The sequence below is a fragment of the Thermobia domestica genome, chromosome 2 (genome assembly GCF_964235325.1).
Source record: "Thermobia domestica chromosome 2, izTheDome1.hap1.1, whole genome shotgun sequence".
Classification (NCBI taxonomy): domain Eukaryota; kingdom Metazoa; phylum Arthropoda; class Insecta; order Zygentoma; family Lepismatidae; genus Thermobia; species Thermobia domestica.
In genome coordinates this window covers 73,803,625-73,830,131 of record NC_137455.1, presented here as the reverse complement: position 1 = coordinate 73,830,131, position 26,507 = coordinate 73,803,625, and the positions used below count along the sequence as shown (strand labels likewise).

General features: G+C 34.4%; 1 protein-coding gene across 7 annotated transcripts in view; it reads right to left on the bottom strand.

Annotated features, from left to right (window-relative positions):
* The window catches only part of LOC145672778 (SUN domain-containing ossification factor), a 161,028-nt gene that overhangs the window by 31,266 nt on the left and 103,255 nt on the right, over window positions 1–26,507 (bottom strand). For 5 of the 7 annotated variants that reach the window (XM_081741969.1, XM_081741943.1, XM_081741947.1 and 2 more), the window contains 2 exons: window positions 10,041–10,349; window positions 1,080–1,711 (listed from right to left, as the gene is read on the bottom strand). In XM_081741969.1, the coding sequence (XP_081598095.1) occupies window positions 1,080–1,711; window positions 10,041–10,349 (941 nt within the window). Of the gene's footprint in view, window positions 1–1,079; window positions 1,712–10,040; window positions 10,350–25,098; window positions 25,128–26,507 lie in introns of those variants that run through there. The other 2 variants (XM_081741959.1, XM_081741953.1) reach the window with 2 other exon arrangements.

The window sequence follows — 26,507 nt, the reverse complement described above, 5'->3', positions numbered from 1 at the left end:
ATGACCATACTGCAAGTTTTCTTAGGATGTCCCGGGTTTTAACGTAAATTTTCATGGGGCGTTCTGTTTTTTTTTTTTTTATTATTATTTTTTTTTTAAACAAAATCAGAACCCTAGTCATACCATATAAATTGTTAAACTGACGCATCACAATAGCAAAGGAAAAAACTTCTCCATAAACTGGCACGCCAAAACATTACGTGAGACTGTTTACAACGTGAGTTCCTCCATTTATCCACGTCATAATAGCTATCCTACGGTTTGAGTCTGCAAGATTACAGAACTGTTGGGTGGATATATTCACACAGTTTATAAAAGCTCTATTTGTTAGGAGAGGTAACCTCCAACGCAGAGAGTGGTATGAGCATACTTGTCAGGAAAGATGCAAGATCTGCTTTCATACCTTTTCTTTGGTTGAAATCAGGCACGTTGTAGTTAAGATCCAATGCTACGTGAGAAGTAGCGTTGTGTTATGTGTAGGATGGAGATTCAATAGGCATTAATATTGAATTTGGATTATGCTCTTTATTGGGCGATGACCGTGCGAATACACCGCTGATATATTTTTCTTATTGTTGTCTAATCTGCGACAGGTAACTTAATAAAGCTACGCATTCTTTTGTTCTTCAATTAGTCGATGGTCAAACTAATAAATCCTGCTCAAGTCCCTAGTCTACCTGAATCACACTAATACCAAGCGCACAATTCGGTTTATAAAGTACATTTGTTTTGAAATGTTCTTTGGCATGGAAAGGAACCAGAAATATCCAGTGTATCGTTTTGACTTACCACTTTATTAATATATACCAATTATATTTAATAACATGTTATCACCATATCTCAAGCTTATTGAAACTGAATTTTTACATGTAAACTATAGTTAAATGTACACAAGCAAGCGAATTTAGCTACAACTAGACTAATTCTGGAAATGCTAAATTCCAACTATATAGATGTTATTTCAAACCGACTAAGTCAACTCTATCAAGTCAGCTTACCACAATGAAATCCTTTGCTGAGACTCTCTGTTTATTTTTATGCTAAACTTCTTTTTTCTTATTATTATATTGAACACTTACCTTTCTTCTTTTCTGCTTCTGCCAGCTGTTTCTGTGTCCATTCACTGAACGATGGAATGTCTTCAGTGGCAGTTCCACTTTCTTCCACAGGAGCAACTGGAGGTTCTTGTTTTGGAGTTTCTACTACGATGGAAGAGCTGGCATTTTCTACGGCCACTACAACCTTCTGCTGGGTTTTAATTTCATCTTTCTCTGAGATTCCTGTCTCTTCCCCTTCGGTGCCACTAGTTACGTTCACTGTTCGAGTTTCTATAGGAACTTCAGTCTTCTCTGTGTCCAAAATCTTTGGTTCGGCCCTTACGACATAGTGTTCTTCGGGTTGCGAGTTATTTGATTCACTATCTGACTGAATCACGACCTTCACTTTCACCGGGGTATCTGCACTTGCTGTTGATTCTGCACCACTCTGCAAAATTTCATTTATATCCGTTTTCATGTCATTTACATTTTGTGATATTTGTTCAGCGGGTTCTTTATCTACTACTTCAGTTATTAACGTCCGATCCGCAGTTACAAAAGATGTATCTTTAGGGGACACTGAAGCCTTTGTAATATTATTTGAAGTTCGACTATTGGATGGTGCAGACTTTTCGGCCAATGTGGAAATAACAGCTTTACTAGTTTCAGTCAACCTATAAAAGAGACATTGGAGTTAGTTTTCATTCTATTCTAGTCTAGTCTACAAAACTAAAGAATTAAAGCAAATAAATATCAAATAACTTAAGTAGATGACAAAATTAGAATAAATACAGCCAGACATACAAAAAATTAGTCATTTACTCGTGAACAGTACATCAAAGAACTAACGGTGTAAAACGTATACTAACTGTGTGGCACGACAAATTTAAATTTACTTCATTATAATATATACACTATGTATGTACAGAAATCTATATATATATATATATTATTTTCAGGGTTGGCAAAAACCATGGTTATTGAAATTTTTTTTGTTTAAACCAGTTTTTTTTTTTTTTTTTTTTTTTTGGTTTAAATAATTTGCTCTATGTATTTATATCACATATGGACAGAATAGGGTTGCCATATTACCCGATTTTCAGGTCCTATATTCATTCTCCGCTTAATCATCTCTTAATCACGAAAAGCATACGCTTTTTGGACTGGAGACTTTAAAGAAAGTTAAAGGGAGTGAAAAATATGTTTTAAAAAAAAATGTGGCATAAACACATTTTGGTCCAACTCAAGCATACTAATGTATGATCTCATGGATTCGTATTTCTTTGATGATCATTCTATCCAGTTCAACTGAACAAGTCTGTTTTTACCTAGTCTGTGTGTTCATCTAGTCTTTATATTTCAGAAATTATTGTTTGGCTTAAATAATATTAAGAAACTAAGCTATCCTGAATCCTTTCAAATAAAACTGACTAATAATATTTGGTTGTCTTATCTTTTTTCAAAATCCCTATCCTCAGTTATAAGTTGGACGATTTACTACATTTGTTTAACAAGCCGAAGATTCTTTCACTTATGGTTAAGAATACAGAACGTTTAAAAGACACTAGCTGAACCTACGCTCTCTACACAGTGCATCATTCACATATGAGCATGAATCGCCTTGTCACTCAACATCTATACATGTCCCTTTACAGACAAGTGAAAGAAGTCTTGATTAAAAAATCGGCAAGGGGTACTATAGGAGACTTTTTTGATTATTTTTTCAATATCTCGCACCGTTTGCAAGACCTGAGCCTACTTCCGGATGATCAGTGTTTTCTTTCTTGTTGCATGCAGTTTGTAATAAGAAAATATATTACATGATTATGTCAGTGATATATGGTGTTCATTGGGCAAAACACTCCAAACAATAAAGATTCATCTTAGACTGGATAAATTGTTATCCTTCTGTTTTTCATTGTTATTTGGGTATGAAAAACGCCTGAGAGATATACAACCCCTGTATGCAAATATATGGTGTTGAAATGTATAACTGGTAGGATATGACTTTACTTTAAAATTTCAACACTTCCAGTGCACCCCTAAAAATGTAAAGAAATAACGGCCATGTTTTTTTTTTTTACTTATTTTAAAAAATATTCAATTAAAACTAAACAATCTACACAAAATTTGCAATCGATCAGTGAAAACTTCATCCTTCTAGAGTTTGTGGTTTTCGAGATGTCATTGTCAAAGGAATTGGCCACAAATATAAAAACCTAGTATTTTAATATATATATATATGCATAGCAAAGATTTTTCAAACAAGGTTGAATATATAGATTGATTATATTTACAACGGACTCGTTTCGTCAGGATTTTTCTTAAGTCACATCAAGAGAATGCTGGTATAGTACTTATACATATAGGTCCTACCAGTCTTCCTTTTAATATTTCTTCCCACGATCCACACAATTATTTCATACTTGGAATTATAAACGACCTACAATTACGATTGAACGAGTCAACTGAACTAATACCTTTACGAATTAGGGTAAATTGTTAATAAAAAATGAATCGTCGCCGTTTTCTTTAAAATTATACTTCTATTTTAACTTCTATTGTCTGTGCTGCAACAAAACGTGGGAAATGTTTCAACGCAGTACATGTTACGTTCTTCCTATCTAAGAAAACAAGCATTTTACTAGCGACATTTCTAGTTTCGTATACAAGGTTTCTTTTATTCTGTTGATTGTTCTGTTCACTTCCATAGTTCCTATTATTGTGTATGCAATCGTATTCGGAAACTGAATATATATCTGAAGTTGCGCAATTAAAATCGAATTTTATTGCCCGTTTCGCGCTTGTATTACTACTGAACAATACATGAACATTTTCTTAAAAGTAACTAAGTTGGAGAAGTTATTTCATCTTATTTCTTCCGCCAAGGTCATTATTAAGGTCAACAAGGCGGAAACTAGTCTTTCTTTTTCCTTCTTTCTTTCCTACGGCAAAGGCTTTTACTACCGGCTTCGCCTACAGATTATATCCCAACTCCTCTTTTGGTAACGCGCTCTATTTCTTCCGTTTCTACATCGGATATTACACTGATATCTCTGTAACATTGTATGTGTCACAGTAAGTGAACTAGAAACTCCAATGGATGCAACCTCCAATAATGAATTCCATTTATTGTCTTATTTCGAGAAGCGATTCTCAATCTCAAGTACGCAAACTTGGAGCATTTTAAGTTATGAGGATATTGAATTAAGAATATAATTGAAGACTCGCTGTAGAGAACAATGTAAGTGCCAAAAACAATAGTTACTGGAACAGTAGAGGGTTGTGCCCAAGCGTCACAAAATAGAAAATACTATTGCTTAGAAATACAACCCAGCAATATAACGAAGTGAAGCTATGTATGAAAATTAACTCAAAGGTATTTATACGTTAAGGCATAAACGTACTTAAATAAATAAATAAATAAAACAAGTGAAACAATTGCAAGGTGGCACATTGTTTTCTACAATGAGTCTTCAATTGTGCTCAGTGGCGGCTCTTGAGGGAAGTTACATTGGTGAAAACCCTCTAGGGGAAATTACTCGCTTAGTGTATTAATTCTTGTATACACGAACAGACATTAGGTGGGTTCTCTTCCCTTAGCTTGTAGCGATAGATCGTTATTTTTGCTGATTTAACTTCCCTCAAGACTAGCAAAAAATCAACTCCCCATTAAAAAAATGCACCCTTTTTACACTTCGCATATGTACTTGGTCCCCCTTTAATTCACTATACATACAAATGAAAGTAATATTGTTTGTGATCGCATCACGGGAGAACTGCTGAACCATTCGAAATAAAATTTATTGTAGTTAGTGCGTATCTCGAATGGGTTTTTATCATGTCACGTTCATTAAAATGTGTGTCTTAAGGGAAGAGAGAGGGAATTCAGAATTTATGCCAAACACAGTATCTTACCAATCCATGTTAGGAAGATGAAACTGCGCAGACTAAATTAAGCATATAGGACCAAGTGTCCAGTGTTTTTTTCAAAAATTCCTCTTCTCAGAGAAAGGGAAACAATTTCTATTTTTTCTCATTCAGATAGACATTGTAACACCTTCACGGAAAAACGATTGAATCATAACGACTGAATCATTTGAAAGGAATTTTCGAACAAAGCATTTGTGTCTAGGCTTTTTGTCACGTTACTTTAATTAAATTAGCTGAACCTATGCAATCTAAACAGCGCATCATTCTAATACGAGGAAAAACTTCTTCCTACTTCCTCAGTATGTCTACACACGTCCCTTTACAGACGAGTAAAGGAAGAGATGACTCGCAAAGAGAGTGAATTGCTATAGAGGAAGGTTTTTTCCCCTTCTCTCTCTCTCTCTCTCTCTCTCTGTCTGTCTGTCTGTCTCTATGAAATGAGAGACTACAGACGTTTGATGCTGTCAGCAAATAATAGGTTTTGCCATTGAGATTAAAGTAGAGCAACTATAATGTTCGAGAATTCATACGTAGGTTTTCTGCCGATTGCGTAACACAAGGATAACATTAATAACGCTCTAGCTAGTATGTTAATCTTATGGGATCAAAACGACCCCTAATACGTTGAATAGAAAAATTACTAGTCTTCTGAAATTTTCAATGAAAAACTGGCAAATTATTCAAAATTTAGAATTGAACAGAATTTTCTAGAGCTTGAGGCTTCCGAGAATTCATCATCTAAAAGAAATGGCCAGAAACATTAACAGTATTATAGGCCCTATATTATATATATATATATATTAGTATACTGAAGCATTTTAGTATATGGAGAGTACGCTCTATTATCTGAGCTTCGTAAAAACTGAAGAAAAGCAAGATTTGGAAGTTTAGAATGTTTAGGAATCCGTAACTTTCAAAGTAATTTACATATTCGTATCTCTAGAAATACCGCACAGTCACATACGAACTCATTTTCTTTTAAACCTTCATGTAATAGTACTTTCGGAAGCTGTAGTGTCATCCAGAAACGTCCAATTTAACTAATAGGGATTCTTGGTCGGGTATTATTTTCGCTGTGGCATGAAAGGTATTTATTTACTTTTACATATACCCAATTATTATTTTCCTCAGATTATGTATACCAAAAGCGAGGGTTATTAACTCGGCTGCAACAATACATACGTATTGACAAGAAACAATATCCTGAAAAAATCCTTCACTACTGGAGCTTAGATTTTAATTTACTTTTAAAGTAACGAGGCTACTCCATTTCAATATGTCGAGAAAACATACTACAGAACGTGTAATTTCAGTAACGCAATATGTAATACTATTTTATTTTATCCCAAAAGATTACGGAAGTGTGTTTTTTCGTAACAATTATTTATATAACATTAAGCTCTCTTCATCTGTGTGTAATTAATACTTGTGATTATTTTAATATTCTCAAGAGTGGAACCAATTCTCGAGACAAACTGCTCAATGAAAGTACGTCCGACGGACAATCTACAATTACTTTATATGAACCTGTTTTAACTGAGATATATCAGTTTCAAATCAAGGTTAACTTCTTTTTCCATGTACTAGCACGTAGCCCGTCTGGATAGTAATGTATAATCAAAATTCCCAACGAAGTAGATGACTTTTCTCTCACCTTGTCAGTGACTTGATATTTTGGTACATACTAGCTTATTACGTATAAATTGTATTTAGAATATTTTCACATGAACTCGTGAGACAAAAACAGTTCCCACGTTATAATCAGGAAAAAAATAGTTTTTATTTTCCGACGAATCGTGTGAACAGTCTGGAATTGTAGATAGTATCTATAGGTTAGTAGGCAACTAATCTAAAAATAAAATAAGCATCTATAGTGTATGATCTTAACAGACATTACTTGCAAACTGAGTAATTCAGTAACTAGCCAATGAATATTGAACGTCGCAAACGAACTAGTATCTATATTTTTTCGTTTCTATATTGCTATGATATTGAATTTTACTTCCATGTGACCAAATGGGAAAAAACAATCACAGCTTCGGTTCCCGTTGGATACAAAATTTTCGATGTTGACCCAGCATTATGAGACGGTTAGTTTAAATAAACAGCAGGAATTACTCTCTAGAAAATTAGAAATAATTGCGTTCAGACTTTATGCGACACTATTATCATTCAGCTGAATTTGTACCATATTGCCGGGTTCAAATCCCGCTAAGGAGAAAAAGTCAGACAAATCCACGTAGTTGTAAGTATTCTACCTAAAGCAATGCGTTTCGTCTTGCATCTTTGGTGCTAACAAAACACATTAAATTAAAACTGCGATGTAGCTCTTTGTAAGCTGTCGCATCAGGAAATGTTTAGTGTCCCTTTTACTTAGTTTTATGAGAATTTTCTCAGCAAACTGAATGCTTTTAGTATTTAAAATATAAATTTTAGTATATCACAAATATACTTGTTCTACACTCCTTAGTTACACCTTTGCATGGAATGAAACAAGTAACGCGCACAAAGTAACAAGCATATTAATCACTGAACTACCACAGTCAGGAATTGATCTAACAACATTCAGAAGCGACGCGGCATAGATTCGACTTCTAACATAAATGTAATGTAGGTGAAAATATTTACGAACAAATTGCATGGGAGGGGTTAAGGTTTCAAGACAGATTGTTCACTATCCCAGAGATAAGGTACTGGAATTAATTTAATGTTATTACTACTTTATGACTGTTCACTTGTTTCTCTCTCTATCGTGGGTTCGAATTTCACAATTTGCGTCTGAGGAGTTCAATTGACTTGCACAGTTCCAGTACGCAAATGTTGGGATAGTTTCTTTATTGTAAACTGACGGACATCTTATTTCTGATTTTGTATTTGGAATCTTGCTACTGAACTAATGCCTAATGTATCAAAATATTAAATGTCGGAATATTTTTATGCGTGAAAAAAAAAAGCAACAACGCAATAAGGTTAAATAGTTCTGAAGTAACTAACGCCAAAACACGGCTCATATACCCAAATATTAAAAGGCAGAGAAGGTAAAGTTCAGCATTGTTTTAGAAGATATTCGTATTTTCGCATTACTTTAATAAAGAGCTACGGATATATGACTTTTAGCCTGGTGATATATATACATCGGCTCCTATCGCTGTTATTTCTAGCTTGCTGCACCGTAGTTTGCCATGTTTCATTGAAATTTATTGATTCTTATGAATTGAACAAAAATTAGCTTTTAAACTAATTTGCTCCTCCAAAGGTCATTTATATGAATGCAGGCTTCCAGTAACTTACCAAAGATGAATTACAAAAGAAAACTCACTAACTGTAATAAGGACAAACTTATTCCAATGCAAAAAGCAGAAAGACATTGTAATGAAGTTTCATTTGATACATATAGTATTTGAGGGAAGATAAATCACCTATTCAATTTCCTGACTCCTTTTTTTATATTATTTATTTTGACAATTTGTTCACCCTTCTCTAGTAGTTTTAAACACTTTGTCAATATTGATATGCAAATTTGCATAAATATTTAACTGCATTCTGACAGATTTCTCACCCAGACAGACGGACGAATAATAGAAGGCTAGCTGCTGGTCGCAGGAGCTACCAACATAAACGGTATCCCTCCCCTGAACTTTTTCATTCCCATATCTTAAATACTGTGTTTCAATGAAATATTAATAAAGTATAAACAAAATTGTAATAATGAAGTACAGTAGAGCGTCGATTATCCGAACGTCGGTCAACCGAACGACCGCTTAACCGAACTGTGTACTCGCTCGCACAGTTTTATATTAGTGCACAACTAATATACACAAACGTTAATTTTGTGTACTGTGTGTTTTGTTCATGCAAAATGCGTATGTAATATGTACATATTTTTGTTTAATAAACTGTACCACATACTATATATTCCTACTAAGGTTGCCTTTGTACGTTACTTTGTAATACAGTACTTAAAGAGATGTCTGTTTTTATGAATAAATTTACTGTACAGTAGGCTACTTCTTTTTGGCAAATAAACATGTACAGTTCGATTATCCGAACAAACCAGTTTTTCGAACACCCATGTCCCCCAATTACTTCGGACAATCGACGCTCTACTGTATTTAAAAAACTTTGGCCGAAATAAACAAGGGTAGATTACCCTTTGTATATTAAAAAAAAAAAAAAACTATGCTACTAAGTAGTTAATGAGAGACTATGAAATTGCCTGACTTTTTTTTTTAGTATATCGTCTGGAAAACTTCACCCTAAGAGTAAGCTACTACTACTGGATTCTACCCGGAAGAATGACATTATATTACAGAAATATTAATTAATGAATTATAAACAAATCGTTAAAGCAGTCTGACGAAAAACGCAATTTTCGATTTTCATCCTGCAGTCAACTACTATGAGGATAAGAAAAAAATAACTCTCCTGCAAAATCCTTTAAAAAACAGCAATTCAATTTGTAAATTTAGTGAAAACTCCATACTTTTTGACGATCACAAGACCCGCTCGAAAGTAAGAATTCTTTTACATACAACAAAGAGGGAATCAGAAGAAGATAAACATATCTTTGTACTGATTTTTCAATCAATCTCGCAATGACATTTGTAACAAGTAAAACTGATGGTAAATTAGGGATGAAATTCTAGCGCGGAGCGATACAGCCAAAAGAATTTTAAGAAATCTCTAAATGTGTAGTTTACTAGTAATTACTCAAGACTAAATTGTTATTCGCTTCTCAATCAGAAACTGGCGGCCACATGAATGGGTCAGTTTCTAAATAATAGTACATACATATATACAACAATACATACATACATACATACATATATATATATATATACATATATATATATATATATATATATATATATATATATATATATATATATATATATATATATACAGCACGAAAAATAAAATCCTAATGCAAACCTTACTCCAAGACCTTAATTACAAAACTAATGATTAATATCTTAACCAATAATTTTAGTAGATTATAGAAATATACGAGGATGTCCAGCATAATTTCAACACATTCACGACACACTGAATACTAGAATGACATCTCACCTGTCGCAAAACCTGGGGAAACACCACATCCAGGAAACTATCACTAAGTAGACTATAGCCATTTGAATCACTCGATAAGAAACTCGACGGCCTAAATATTGCACCTTTTCTCCATCTGACGGAAGACGTGGTGGGCCCAGTTGCTTTAGGCTGCACACAGGAACCTCCATGGTTACTGTAGTTGCTCGGCCTACCTGGGGGCATGCAGGCCGGAGACAACTACAGCACTTGTCCTTGGGCGCCGTGGTTCTCAAGTTTTCTCCCTCTGTGAGAAAATACAGCTTCCACCAGCACCAACCATTCTCACATCTGTAAGCCATAACGAACAAAATAATACTAACAAAAAGTTCTAAGAAATACAATCCTGGGATTATTTAGTAGTTATTACATTTTATGATCACAGCAATAAAGTTAGTTTGTGTAATCCTGAACATAAGATAGACATACACCGTTAAGAAGTGTGACAAAGTTGTCATCTATTGTCAAATGGATGGTAAGATCCAATGGCAGAAATAGGATGACCAAGAAATACAACAATTAATCCGATCATATTATAACCATCTTTCTGCCTAGCGATTTATTCACTTCACTAGTCAACCACCCGAACCTCTGGACTAGTTAACCATAATTTATTTCATCGGCAGATCTGAAAAGTGATATTAAAAATACCCTAGCAACCTGTTGCTTAGCCAAGATAGAAAGGTAGCTAGAGTTTATTTACTCTAGACTAGCGTCTCTGGCATATAATTTTTTTTTTGGGGGGGGGGGCATCAAAGAAATTGATTTAAATGGTACTACCAAGCCCAACCTGTTTATTATCTTCGATTCCATTTCTTACCTTTCTGTTTACCTTCATGGATCACCTGAGGTATACCAAGAAACTATTGTAATCGTTTCACAGGCTAAATATTATATTCCAAATAAATGTAATTATTAATATTTATATGTTACTCAGTCATTAGTAAATGAATTAAATTAGAATAATATATTGAATATTTTGTACTTCAAAATATTGGGGGGACGCGTCACCCTCGTCCCCTCCCCGCCAGAGACGCCCATGACTCTAGAACTTCGCATACAGGCACGTACGCAAAAAATTATTTCGGGGGAGATCCAAATTCAATGAGGATGATATTAAAATATATATAATCACTTCTAAAATTACATTTACAGAAAGCTAAGGATTTCGGGTACGCGGATCTCCAGAACTCATCATCTGCGTACGTCCCTCTCCATATTCAATACAATGATATGTTAAAACGAAATTAAACATTATTCATGCTGCCAACCTCCAACCAATCAACTTTATATCACCAGTAGTCGAGTTATTATAGAAAAAAAATGAAATCGGCTGAACATAAACGTGTGTGAATTAAACACAGCTCTACTGCTAATTTTGAACTTGACAACGTGATTGGAGAAGATACTGAAAGGGATTCGATACTTTGTAGTAGTAACTGACATCTATTCCTTTAAAATGTTGACTTAAGAAAATAAAACCTGTGATCCTACTTCCGTGGTACGAAAAAATGTAAGTAAATTACTTCTTTTATATTATATATATATATATATATATATATATATATATATATATATATATATATATATAAAAGTTTGAATTCCGAAGTCGAATATCGGTAGCAATACAGGATGTCAAAAGTCAAACATCAATCAGGGTTGCAAACTCCATATTAAAATAACACTTTTTCTTCGGTCGATCCTCATTCGTATACACGAATAAATGCCTTTTTTTTTTTTTTAATGATTTTTCTTCATATTAATTGTGAAGGCATGTGATAGACTACAATACAGAGCCACTCCTGATTCTTTGTAAACAAATTAAAAGCAAGTGTAGTAAATTATGCATTTTCATATTGTGTGTGTATAAACTAGTAATAAGGCTAGCGACAGAAAAATCAGTTAGCTATCAGATGAGCTCTCAATACTAAAACAAATGTAACAGTTGGGTAATTCCTATTGATGCACTTGGTATTCAAGTATCAGACTTAAGAGGCAAAATATACATACAGTCAAAATTAATTTTAAATTACACTGAGTTGTCACCCTGAATTACAGGAATAGAAAGTAAACAATATTTTCTCGAAAGAATTAAACATTTCCCATACCGAGCAGCGCAACAATGTGAAAGATATGACGGAAGAAGGAAAACACGACTGACGAATATCAAAGAAAAAAGTTCATACGTCAAAATTAAAATAGTCGAGAACCATATGTACCGAAATTCAATTTCAGCAAGTGACATCCCACTTAAAGATTATCCCTAAAGGTGTTATTTGTTGCAGGAGCATAGTTCCCTCATGTCTAAGCGGTTAGCATACGCTTTTGGCGTGGGAGAGTTGAGTTCAATTCCCGACGAGGGCTCATGTGGTTCGGATTGGATCCCACGTTAAGCTGTATGTCCACGTCTCATAGCCTTGTTGCTGAAAGGGACACACACACACACACACACACACACACAAAAAAAAAAAAATACTTATAGAAGCAAGCAAAAGCTTCTATTTCTTAATTGTAGATTATCATTACCTTATTCTTGATAAATTTCACAGTTTCAGAAACATCATACGTATTTTGACAAACTTTTTCTCGGAACATTTTTTTTTTTTTTTTTTTTTAATATGAGGGGACAAATTAATCCATTCCTTCTCCTTCCTTATTGAATGACTGTTCAATCCCAAGCAATAGGGGTTGTGGAAAAGTCGCAATATATACAGCATATTCTAACAAAATTAAATATTTTTTATGAAAGCTATCGCGAGATATATTTCCTGAAACTCTGGGAAGAAGAGAGAGGTTAAATATATTCTCGGCTTATTCTAAACTCAAGCATTGAGGATGACTGGAAATCCAGAGTAGAGCGTTCGGGAAGTCTGAAAGAAAAATACGTCATCAAATCATTTCTAGTGAAAAAAGAAATTTATTTTCCTATTGTATTATTTAAGTACGAGAATTTCGAAATTTAAGGGTCATTGACAAATTTCAGCTGCAAGCAATGGGGATGATCGGAATTGCTCTACGGAAAACACACATACATACATTGTTTTTATCGAAATAGAATAAGTTTTATAAAAGTTACCGAGGGACAAACTCAAAATGTCAGTTACATCGAATGGTAGAAGCTCGCTACGCTTGTCTATTCTTCTTCTTCTTCTTCTTCTTCTTCTTCTTCTTCTTCTTATTATTATTATTATTATTATTATTATTATTATTATCATTATTATTATTATTATTATTATTATTATTTCATAAAATATATAATGCACATGTGCTCCCAGAGATCAGGCTAAATAAGGGTACGCGCCATTACTCCTGGAAACCCAGGTTTGATTCCCGGTGGGAGCTAATGTTTCGGATCTACGTTAAGCTGTACGTCTAGGTCTCATATAGTCTCCCTGCTGAAAGTGACGCTAAACTTAACTTAAACCAAACCGAACTTCAGAGATCAGTTCATGAGTGAAGCGTGAATAGTTTTCTGTTTACGAAGAAAATAATTTAACTGTACTTGTGAAACAATATTTGATCTATGCATATTGAAAAGAAAACGAATGTAAGAAGCAGCAACGCCTGGATCTCTCACTACATTTTCCAATACTCTTCACTCCTGCACTACTTTCTAAACAAAAACATTCAAGAAAGAGAAAAAAACAAAATAGGCCATATGACCTATATTCATTTCATGTTGTTTAGCAGAATTCTTAAAGAAACAAGGACGAAAATAGATTCCTGCTCTCATTAAAACTGAAGAGATGTGACAGGATAAGTAAATAAGCTGATGGAAGTCAGAATAAATTATACTTTGTTTTTCGCTTGCTCACGTCGGCTTAATCGAGTACATCAACACAATCGTGCGAAACATTTAAAGAATAATTTTCTTCGCTTTTCTTTCACATGTTATCCCCCACCTCTACCATTTTATTTTATTTATTTTTGCTCCAAAAAAAATCACAAGAAAAAAAAAAAAACATTACTCACATATTGCCAGTTGCATGTCAGAACTGCTCCAATTGATCAACATCCAAATGACGGAAGGAAATGTTCTGTTTGTGTAAACTGAAGCAGTGAAAAGAAAACTCGTGTTCACTTGGAACCAGAAACGATTGATGAATATCCACTTGAATTTACTGATATGAGGTCGCTGGCCGTCTGATACCACGAATACCAGAACAAAAATAACCCAACTACTTCGTCTTTCTAGTAGGGTACACCGTGCGCGAAAAGTTGGCTGACTTGTGCACTCCACGTGGGAACAGAAAAAAAAAAAAAAAACATTGAATTCTAACTAGTTGTTTGCATGCACTTTGAAGTAGACACGAGGAAGAAGAAAAAGCCATACAATGCTTAGTCTTTCTTTTTTACAGTTTTGAAAATGTCATTTGTTTCTCCATATTTTAATATAATTAATACATTCTATGGTCGTTACAAAATTTAAATTTTCAAAGCTGAAATGTGTATTTAAAAAATAGTTAAGGTACAACATGAATAAAGATATTTTATATAATGCCTGCTGCCTTTTGCTTAAATGTTCTGGAATTCACTGTCCTCTTTGCGCAAAATAATTGAGAAGTGGACCTGTACTGAGACCAGAATCATGCGTCCCTGCTGCGGATTAAACCCAGAGCTACAAGCACAGAATGCGTGCTTTTCAGTCAATGTTACTATAGTCCACTGTATTTAATAGGACAAGATCTACTTTTAGTAGTTTCCACGGCGAATAGTTTAACATTTCCCAGTCTGAAGAACAAACTACGAATGAAAAATAATTCTGTTTGATACAGGGTTGGCTGGTTTAAACCATGGTTTAACCAGCTTTTTTTTCTTTCTTCAAAAAACCAACTGGTTTAAACCAAAACAAGAAATATGTTTGTAAAATCTTGATGAACACATATTTGTGGGTTATCACGTTTCACTTCCGTATATTATTCGTATTATATTCAGACCTAAATTTCCCAATCATTACTCAGATTATACTACAAAAGCAACATTTTTTTAAAAATAAGTTTATGAATGTTTCTTTATGTGAATTTTTTTTAATAGTTTGTTATTACGGTTATGAAATTGCAAAGAAAAATTCTAAATATTGTTTCGTTTTAGTAATGTTTACTATTGATAAAATACATCGAAATGCTGTACTTTTTTTGGAGGGGTTCATACAAAACCCTGAGAGGTATTTATTGAAATCAGAAGTATCTTTGGTATCTATTTATGTATAGATGGATCAGAGCCAAAGTGGACTCAAATAAATCGTATCTTTATTCACTTTTCTTTGTGATACGCAAATTAAGTCGTTGTATTCCTTTAACTTGGACTAATAAAAGTCGTAGTGAACTAACTTGGACTAAATTAGTTCTTCTGTAGTCTGCAATATTTTGAAACTGTCCATATGTAATTCTGCATGGACTGTCCATATGTAATGGTTTCACTTGTACAGCTGTTTATATCTTTTTGTCGTTCTGAAATGACTCTTCACAATTATATTAAGAAGTATGTAATGATCAGTACAACGTATTTTTTTATCAGGAGTCCTTCGTGAGTGAGTTGGCAGACGCATCGCATTTGTGGCCAATTAGTCCCGGATTCGAGTTCAAATGGAGGACAATTCCTTTCGGATGTAAACCGAGAAGCGGTTTGGTTTCCGCTTCAAGTATGTGACCCCTTTCAACATGGTTTTTGGCAACCCTGGTTTGATAACATTCCTATCAAATCTAAACTGGTGGTGGGCACAAAAAACGGTTTTTCGGTTTTTAGAAACACCGGTTTCGGTTTTCATCAAAACCGGTTCGTTTTTTCACCGAATTCGGTTTTCCTCAAGACCGGTTCGGTTTTTTTCCAAAATTTGTTCTATTTCTGACTAGAATAGTGTTTCGTTGTTCTCCGGAAACCGAAACCGGTTTTTGGGGAAACCGAAATATCGGTTTTTCGGGTTTCGGTTTTTCTAGAATTCGGAATTTCATAAAAACCGGTTTTGCCCATCCCTAATCTAAACCGCAATGAAAGAAATACTATCTTAAAATAATGTTACTATGGAACATTCGAGAAAAGCCACGTTCGCGCGTTTCAAATAACCAAGAAAGCGGTTTTCGATAATGGTGCAGATTATAAGATAATTAATAAGTAGTGCGACCATACGTTCTGTTTTGACCGAGATAGTCCCGTTTTAGGGGCGTGTCCCGGCCGTTCCGTCAATAGAAAAAAAGTATTATCTGTCCCGTTATATACAAGTGAAAAGTAAACAACAAACTCATAAAGAGGCAAGAATTGAACTGAAATTCCCTACATTAAACATGATCTATAGTTCGCAGTACTGCTCAGCTCAGGCAGTGGCGGATCCAGAGGGGCTATCGCCCCCCCAGAAGAGGAAACTTATTTTATATATAAATAAAACCCATCCCATAGTTTGGAGCTCTTAAAAGTATCTCTAAGTAGCAGTATTACAACCCACCGTCCCCCCCAGAAGTCCGTCCTGGATCCGCCCCTGGCTCAAGGGTCAACTTTTCACTCACTGTAATATGAAGGAATCAAGTTAGGGTAAAGGAGCAAATGCAGGCAGCATCATGTCCTACTAAATTGTAAGTTAAATGCTGTTTATATTTTATAGGTTTATAACATTATAACATAAAAGTATTACGTATTGCTAAGGCACACAGGAACTAATTTACGCACTGATTTGTTTTTCATTTCCCATGACATAAAAAAGTTGGAACCTGTTCAGTTTTCAGCTGAAAATTTTATGATCATCCTATTAATAAGAATATTGGTCAAGTACAGGACAATTTCGATCTAGAAGTCAACGAAAGTTGCGAGATTCTTGTACGTAAAATTAAATTAAAAGTCCATCTGCCACATATTAATATCTCGTAAGTAGTCAGAAGTGAAATCTTTCGTTTCACGTCGAAGGATTGTACTTTTTAGGGCAAGGAAGACTATTACGGCAAGTGAACGATGTTGGAAGAATTGGTGGAACGAGAATGTGGAAGGAAACTGGAGTACTCCGAGAAAACTTACAATCGATGTTGCTCACCACAGTGAGTAAAGCAGCTTTATTATTTTATTTAATTGTGCTATATATATATATATCCCTTAACTGGAAGTATGTGACAGACATGCATGATCTTTTTCTTTTGGTGTGCTGGCAACTCTATGTTTCAATGAAGCAAGCTCTTCAATACCTTCATAATTTTTTTTTTTTAGTTTGGTGGTCTGATTCACTGTTGTCGGTCGCGCTTGTATGTTAGCTAATGATAGTCTTTTTGTAACCTACAGTGTCTGACAGGCACATACTTCCAGTAGTGTAGTTTTCTTGCACACAAATGTTACTGATGCTGTTGATTTGAATTTAGTATCAATGGTGGGAGGACCTTCTACATCTAGGAAAAGGAAACCAAGCGATGTAACGAAAGTGGGTGATTTGCCTCTAGTGATGTGAGGTGGAAAATTTTCCGCGGAAAATTTTCCATTTCGGAAAATTTTCCGCTATATTTTTCCGGAAAATTTTCCGTTCTAAAAAAATATTAGTAATCAAGTAACAATTCCTCAGCAATCATGAAATTGATTGAATTCATGTATAGAAATATTAAAAAGTGAAAGATAGTTTAAAGAATCTGAAACTTTTCATGGTTCAGACAATTTTCGGCACTATGTAGGAACAAGTTAAACAATTTTTCATGAATCCAAATATTTTAAGCCTTATATGAAAAAATTGAAGAACTTTTTATGAGTCGGAAAATTTTCATCATTTTGAAGCAAGAAGTAAAACAACTATTTTGTGAGTCGGAAAGTTTTATTGCTCTGTAGAAACAAGTGAGAGGAATTTTCATAGATCGGAAAATTTTCATCACGATGTAGAAACAAGTGGAAAACACTTTTCATAGGCCTGACAATTTTGGATATTATGTAAAGTGATGTTAGGTGGAAAATTTTCCACTACATTTAACTGCACCTAGAGCTACAAAATTTGATTTCAGCAGAGGAAAGTTAGACAGCAACAAATTATAATTTTCCAATTAGCTTTCGGGAACCGGAAAATTTTCAATTTCAAGTTGGGAAATAAAATTTTACAGTGTTTCTCTCTCTCTCTTGCTCTGCGAGCTCCTTCGTTGCTAAGCGGTTAGCATATGCGCCTTTGACATGGGAAACCTGGCTTCGATTCCCAGCGGGAGCTCATATAGTTCGGATTCCACGTTAATCAGTTGGTACCTTTTTATACAGTCTCGCTGTTGAAAGGACGTTAAACTCAAAGTCAACTCAATTTAACAACTCTCTCTCTCTCTCTCTGTGTGTGTGTGTGTGTGTGTATGCAAAGTGCAAAGAACATACCTCGAGTTCGTAGAGTACAAATATCCCATTCTATTATCTAAAATTTCAATTTATTAAAAGTCATGAATATTTTCCGATTGATAAAAACATTCTCTACTTATTCATTCGATTCATGAAAAATTGTTCCACTTGTTCCTACATAGTACTGAAAATTGTCTGAGCCATGAAAATTATTAGATTCTTTAAACGATCTTTCACTTTTTAACATTTCTATACATGAACTCAATCAATTTTATGAATATTGACGAATTGTTACTTATTCACTGATATTTGTTAAGAACGGAAAATTTTCCGGAAAAATATAGAAGAAAATTTTCCACCTCACATCTCAACTGCACAACGATGTAGGAATAAGTGGAGTATGTTTTTATGAATCGGAAAATTTTCATTGTACAGGACAGACAATTTTTCGATTCATGAAAATTTGTTCCACTAGTTCTTACATCGTACTGAAAATTGTCTGAGACATGAACATTTTCAGATTCTTCAAACGATCTTTTACTTTTTAACGTTTCTATATATGAATTCAATCAATTTTATGAATACTGACGAATTGTTACTTAATCACTGATATTTAAGAACGGAAAATTTTCCGGAAAAATATAGAAGAAAATTTTCCACCTCACATCCTGACTAAGCAATGATGTAGGAATAAGTTGAGTATGTCTTTGTGAATCGGAAAATTTTCCGTTTCAAAATTTTCCGGAAAATTTTCATCACTGATTGCCTCCAAGATTTTTAAAATGTGGAAAGAGGAAGAAAAATACATGGAAGATCTGTTTTCTGATGATTCAGATGTGGATCCCTCGTTCATACCCGAGATATTTGATTCTTCCACTGATGATGAGGATTGTCGTAATATCGAAGAAGGTATTTCGTCTGTAAGACACAACAAATAATGAAAAAGGCGTGCCGGCTCTTTCAAGGTTAAGAAAGGATATTCTTGGGAATCTAAAGAACCAATAAGGACGTGTTCCTCGTCAAAATATAGTACGAGGAATTCCAGGCTTGCCAAATATTGTTAGAAATTTAGGTGAACATCCTAAAATGGAAGATATTTGGTCTCTAATTTGTGATGACGACATTATATTCACCTTAGTAAATATAAGTACGGTAAATAGCTGCATTCTGTACTTATATTTTAAAAACAGCCCAAGTATTTCCAGATACACATTTGTGAAAGAACTAGCCATGGACCTCATGAGACCTCATCTCCAAAGGAGGTTGAAGATTCATAATTTGAGGAGAGACCTGACAACAACAATCGATAATGTTCTTGGGAAGACAACACCGAACAAGGAAGACGAGCAACTGTTGGCGAAAAGTGACAAAATGGAACGCAAAAGAAAATGTAACCTTTGTCCTTATCAGAAGAATAGGAACAAAGCACATAAGTGTGTCAACTGTGAAAAGCCAGTGTGTCTCGAGTTGAGTTGATTTTGAGTTTAACGTCTCTTTTCAGCAGCGAGGCTATATGAGACGTGGACCTACTGATTAACGTGGAATCCGAACCACATGAGCTCCCGCCGGGAATCGAACTCGGGTCTCCCGCGCCAAAGGCGCGTACGCTAACCGCTTAGCCACGGAGGAGCTCTCCAGTGTGTCTCGAATTTCCAGGAAAGAGTGTTTAGTTGAGAGAAGCACCTAATTTTGAAACTTACTGTCCTTTCAAGAGAACTTTTGTTCACAGAAAAAAAGTGTATTACAAAATATCATTTTAATGAAAAAAGAAATGTTTTTCTCAATAATAGATCATTTTTCTTACGTAGCACTTGCAATATGTATGTATTTTTAAACATTTTATATTATTAGATAAGAGTAAATTTATGAAATACTTTGCCAAGGGAACCAAAGTTTCGGCGACTTCTAATCATGTAATAAAAATCATCCTTCCAGTTAGGGGATATATATATATATATATATATATATATATATATATATATATATATATATATATATATATATATATATATATATATATATATATATACACCAAAGCATATAATAGTGTTTCTATAGGAGAGATTTACTATTTTTTCGCCTTTTATTAGTTCTCCAATTTTAGCACTGAATTTGAAGAAACAACTAATTTAAAACCTTTTCTTGAACATCAAATTCTGAAAAAGAAAAAATTTAAAAAGTGAAATTATTGTTTGTGTACTACTAGCGTTGACGATTTCAGGGTAAGCTGAAGAGCTTGCATCACCTGATAAAGGAAGTAGACCTACATACACAAGATATGCAAGATAACATGTCACGTATTTCAAAGTTGTGTCGCGACAATAAACCTTCTCGTAGTTTCTCATGTTCATATCCTGTGACAATACAACAAACACGCAATGCTTCACTGAATCAAATGATTGACAGTTCGTGGCCTTGAAAATTTAGAAGAAACTAATATTGTGATTCACTCTGTACGCTTGAGAGGAATAATTCATAAGAGCCAAGTTTACAACTGCGCACTATTGCCTGACGACAGTAATTCTTTTAAATATTACACACACACACACGAAAGAGAAACTCAATCTGAATCTGGAGCAGCTTTCGTATTACTTACAGCCAAAAATCGAATTTAGGAAACTATTTTACAAACTCAAGTTAAACCAAATTATAATCATTAAGTCCATATGAATATGGATCGCGTCTACTTAGAGCTGTCAGGTACATAAGAGAGAGTGGGATACATTTTTTGAATAGCCTCAAGTACGGCGGTTCTGAAAAAAAAATAAATAAATCTAAATATTCAGGTTTTAGAATCGTGCTGTATCAGCACAAAACATCAGAAGATCGGGTATTATATTTACCAATGAAACGGCCTTGACACTGACTACTTAAAATTACTGTAATTGTACAAAATACTCCATGATTATGAAGCGATTTATAGGCAAAGGTTATTTCAATTTATAATTTTCCGAATCTACCGTATACCTACAGCAGAACCTCCCTCCCTCCCCCTTTTAAAGTTTACGTAAGTTTCCTTTTAGGACTTAATTACGCAGCTTATTCCAGATTAACAAGTGAATCCCTAAAAGCAACTTGTAAGCAAAAATCGCTGACACACGAAAGAATTATATTATCTTGATAAACCCTTTAACTTTTAAGCTAATGGACAAAAAAAAAAAAAAATGCACTGATACTACAAGGTTAATAGTGTTACCAACCCAACAAAGTTTTTTTTTTTTTTTTCAAATGGCACTACTGTCAGGTTATTGCATACGGTAGTTCAAATTTACGTGTTAAACGAAAACTTATGTTACATTTCTTATTGTGATTCAAATAAGGATACTACAGCAGCATCACACACAGTTTTTTTTTTTTTTTTGGAAGGTTCTAAAGCGGTAATAATAGAAGTGAGACGAACGAGTTAATACACATCCGAAGTACCTTAATATCGAATACTAAAGTAATTATATGACGTATTTCGAACAACTAGAAAAAAGTAACAAGGAATTGATAATTTGATTTTTTCCAAAGGACTAATTTCGAAGTGTTGTTTAGTTAATTATAATTCGAATTACACACAGTGTGTGGTTTTCAACAGACATGAAGAGCATACTGCCGTTTACAGCAATTTGTTATCTCAAACTGTTCGGGAGATATGATCCGAAGATGAAATTTGATATATTGCTTAAAATGGCGTATTTGTGGGAACTTCTTAAAATAATTTTTGATTTACTTTGCTTCTATAACATTACAAAAATACTACTTGGTACATGTAATTACAGAAAGTTCTCGACTTACATAATTCTGAACAGTATTGCAAACTAATAGCTTTACCATATCTCCAAAATGGTTTACGGTATCAAATTACTGTAAACGGCATTGCAATCTTCATATCTATCCAAAACCATCTATGCTGTTGGATGGGGCACTTATCTAAACAGTTTTCAAAATAAGGCTTTTGAAAAGTCAAATTTTCAATCCCGTGTAACTTTGTTCGTATTAATTCGAAACCCGTCATATCATGAACATAGTAGTAGGGGATGGTCATTATCCCGTCGTCTTTCTCCTTGCGTTATTACTGCCGTAGAAGCCACCAAAATTTGGATGTTTGTGATGTTTTAGCGTCTTTAGTTTGCAACATTTAATAATGTGACGTTTGTTTTCCATTTGCATATAGACTTCAAATATGCAATAACCCGACACAGTGCCATTTGAAACAATACAACTATGTTGGGTTGGCATCGCTGTTAACCTTGTGGTATCACGGATTATGTCAAACTGTCATCCTGCCGATATTTGTGTGACAGTGTTTACTGTCTATTAGTTTAAAAAGTACAAGGGCGTATCATGATAAATGGTCCACCCTGTATATTATATATCCCGATCACGCAATTACTTTCAAATAAAACAGTGGCGGCTCTTAAGGGAAGCCACATCAGTAAAACGAACTATCGCTTGGAACTAAGGGCAGAAAACTTACATAATATATTAATTCTTATGTAGATCACCCGATGGAAGAGGTGCAGTAATTATGTTACTTAGGGAGTAAAAGAAGTGATAACAGGTGCAAACAAAATGTAAAATTCAGAATAGATCGGGTGAAGAAAACCAAATCTCTAACCGGGAACATCAGACTCAAAGCTCGAGTAAAGATACAACTATATGCATACATCGTATATCTGGCCACCATGAAAAGGAAAGCTGCAGGGGTGGCCAGAAACACATCACACATGGACTACATAGTTTAGAAGTCTCGTGACAACTAGCCAACGATGTTTAGTTTGTTTCAACATAAAGGCTATAAGCAGGGCTAGTTCGAAATACACCAGTAGCTAGCTAATCGAATTTCCACGGGATGTACGGTATCAAGTTGCTTCAGCAGAGAGGAACGAACGGACTGATGAGGAAACAATACAAAAATTGTCTATATTGTCCGAATTAAACTGCGATATAATTGCGAAAGTACAATACAATCAGCAATCCAAGTATCTCAAAGTACTCGAAGGAAATTGAAAAACAAGGTACCAACATTGTGAATGTGTAGTGCCCATGTTAAACGTTGATCAAAAGTCAAACTCAAAAATCGGACAGCTTCAACAAATTCGAGACGAATGTCAGATACACGTCCGCCTTAGTAAGACAAGCTTATTTCTGCAAAACTGCACAGTATATTTACGTGCACGTATTTTTTATATGACAACCTATTGTTTAAAGTTGGATCCGAACTCTGGAATCTGAGGAAAGTACACTTGATCAAACCTGCGACCACGCGCATTAGCCATTCAACCATAAAGGCGCGCACATTCAACGAAGCATTGAAAAGAAACAAGGTTGTTAATGAAACTTTGATGAAATATGAACAAAATGAAGAAACTGAGGAAAACTGTCCGTAAAGATTCCATCCCAGGAATAAATTACCCTTTTTTTTTCCCCTCAAGGAAAATGGCTGATACCATATTTTACGATTGATAGTGAAATGTTGATTTATCAAAAACCAGAATCGCTAGAGCATTTTTCGATATTATTATAATAATTACTATTATTGTCCTATCCTTATTTTCAGAGGCAGGAGAAAAATTCGAAGAAAAAAAAAAATCTGGAGAATCTTATAAAACCTGAAGGTTAACATGTTGGCTACTATGAGACACTGGTGAATCCCATACCCGTAACAGGAAAAACTTAAAAAAGGAGCTTGGTAGCCAAAGTGTTAAAATTTGATTCGGATACGTTGAACAGTATGACTTCGACGCTAGTCAATGAACGAATTGACATCCAAAAAACTTTTTCGGAGTGCAGAAGCCATAAAAATCCCCCCCCCCCCCTTCACGACCATACTTTCTTTCCTGTCGTCGCTCAGGAGTAAAAATAAGAAGTGGTAACAATCATAGTGATAATTGTGGTGTTTTCGACACGAGAACAAATTTTAAGACCGAAGTTTGCTAGCATCTTGTGATTCACAGGTAGAAGATGCGGGAAGTGACCCAGTGATATTTATCTTTGCTCCTCATTCGTAGTTTTCGTTGGGTGGGCAAAATTCTTCACGCTGAGAGAATATTTAAAAAAAAATAAGCATTAGAAGCAGAGAAAATGAAATCTCAATCTTCTACAAACAGTGTAATGTATGAATTAACTTTCATTATTAAATAAACAAAGTATCAGAAAAATCATACTTTGCGGCATCAATTTTGCTTTTTAAAAGACTCCCCAATGTCTTCATGAATATTTTTTTATTGCAAATTCTATAGTAACAGTATCCTGACTTTGGATTGGATATTGTAACAAAAGAAATACTGACCGAAGCTTCAACACACTGTTTTGAACTATAATGTGTTACAGTTTCGGATACCTATCCTATCCTTTATCAGACACTGTATAGACACAATACCTATATAGATATGCGTCTGATGAAGGATATGGTAGATATCCGAAACTGTAACACACAGTTTAAAACAGTGTGTTGAAGCTTTTGTCGGTATTTCTTTTGTTGCAAATTCTATCCTTTATTCATACACGCAAAAGATCTATTGATGAAAATAAGTACATTCATCGAAAAGGGTATAGTGGACTAGTTGAAAGTCTTTATTATTAAAGTTATTTTAATCCACTGACTTCTAAGAGACCAAAAGGTAATCAAGTTATGCATGAAATGTACGCATATATGAAACCCACACATTTTCCTACTTTACATATTAAAAAACAATTTAAAAAAAAGCTAATATACAGGAAGCTCTTCAAAACTTTTATATCCTAAGCTTGCTATACCCTCCACCACATGGCTACTTACGTTTTAATTTGCATTTATTAAAACTTCCCAAGTTAATTTATGCCTTATTAGACTGACATTTCGGCAGCAATTTAATCATATAAGCGCATACTCGAAGAGTCCGTTGTAAGTAATAATGAAATTAGAATAAATCCACTGATGTGCTACACGCCTTACTAGTATTCACTATAAAATATTACTAGTTATCTTTCTCTTCGGCGATAGAACTGAGCGAAATCGAGATGATACAGAATCTGTCCGACATGCGCTGTAAGTATCTGTTGCGTGTGCCTGACGTAACATTACGTGGATTCATGACCAGCGACCACGTCATTCATTTGTCATCGAAAGTTCACTTTCCATAGCGGAGAAAAAGAAAACTTCGACCAGCATTCACCGAGCAAAATCATGACTTAACATGCTGGGTGATTTTCCTCGCCAACAAGACAATACCCACATCCTCAGGTCAAGAAAATACATAACAGTGATTTTCAGAGCGGAAGAACAGTTCGTAGCCACAGAATAAGAACTACTCATTCTTACGTATTACGCAAATCTTATATTAAAAACATGCTCAAGGACGACACACGATTAATCTACCTGAAGAATCAGCGACGCATATTACAGATTCGGAACTAATTTTTATGCTGAAATTTTACTTGCTATAAAACAATTTTTTATAAAGGAAACTAAGGGGAGATTTACCTCAGTGGAACAGTTCTTTTAGAATAAATTATAATGAAAGATAGATTAGGACACGACAAAGAAGCATGACTGCCTCGTTGCGATCCTGGCGTAAGATTCTATTTTCAACTCAATTTTATGTTGTCAAAACTGGTTTTGCCGTTATTAGGTTTAAGGAAAGTTAAATAACAAAAACATTTAATATTTTGACAAAAAGTACGGATTTCTACAACTGCAAGGGGATTTACACTAGTTTATACATGAAGTTATAGATACAAGATATAGGCGAGAATTTGGAGAACAACACTTTTCAGCTTGAATATAAACGAAATTTCAAATCCCCGCCCCAACCAACCTACTTTCGGCTGCGCGCGAGTCTCTGAAGTTTGACAGTTTCGAAATGCGGAAAAGGAGATGATCAACATTCCACAGCTGAATTAAGAGTGCAACATTTCTTCTAACAAACATATTTGGCGCGATAAGTATCTTAAAAAGTGCACTAAATGAAGAGTTACGGCTCGAAAAATCTTATGGCCCGCCAACAGCAAAAGATTGGATAACCCTGATGCAAACTATTGGAATTAACAAATGAGTACAAAACTATTTAAGCTACCATGTACTATGTTACGTTCAGCTACACAATATTGCTTACATGACTATTTTTATTAGCAGTAAACTAAAAAATTTAGACTATAACCGTAAGTCTTCTTTTCCATTTCTGTATAATGTCTATTCTACAAATTTCA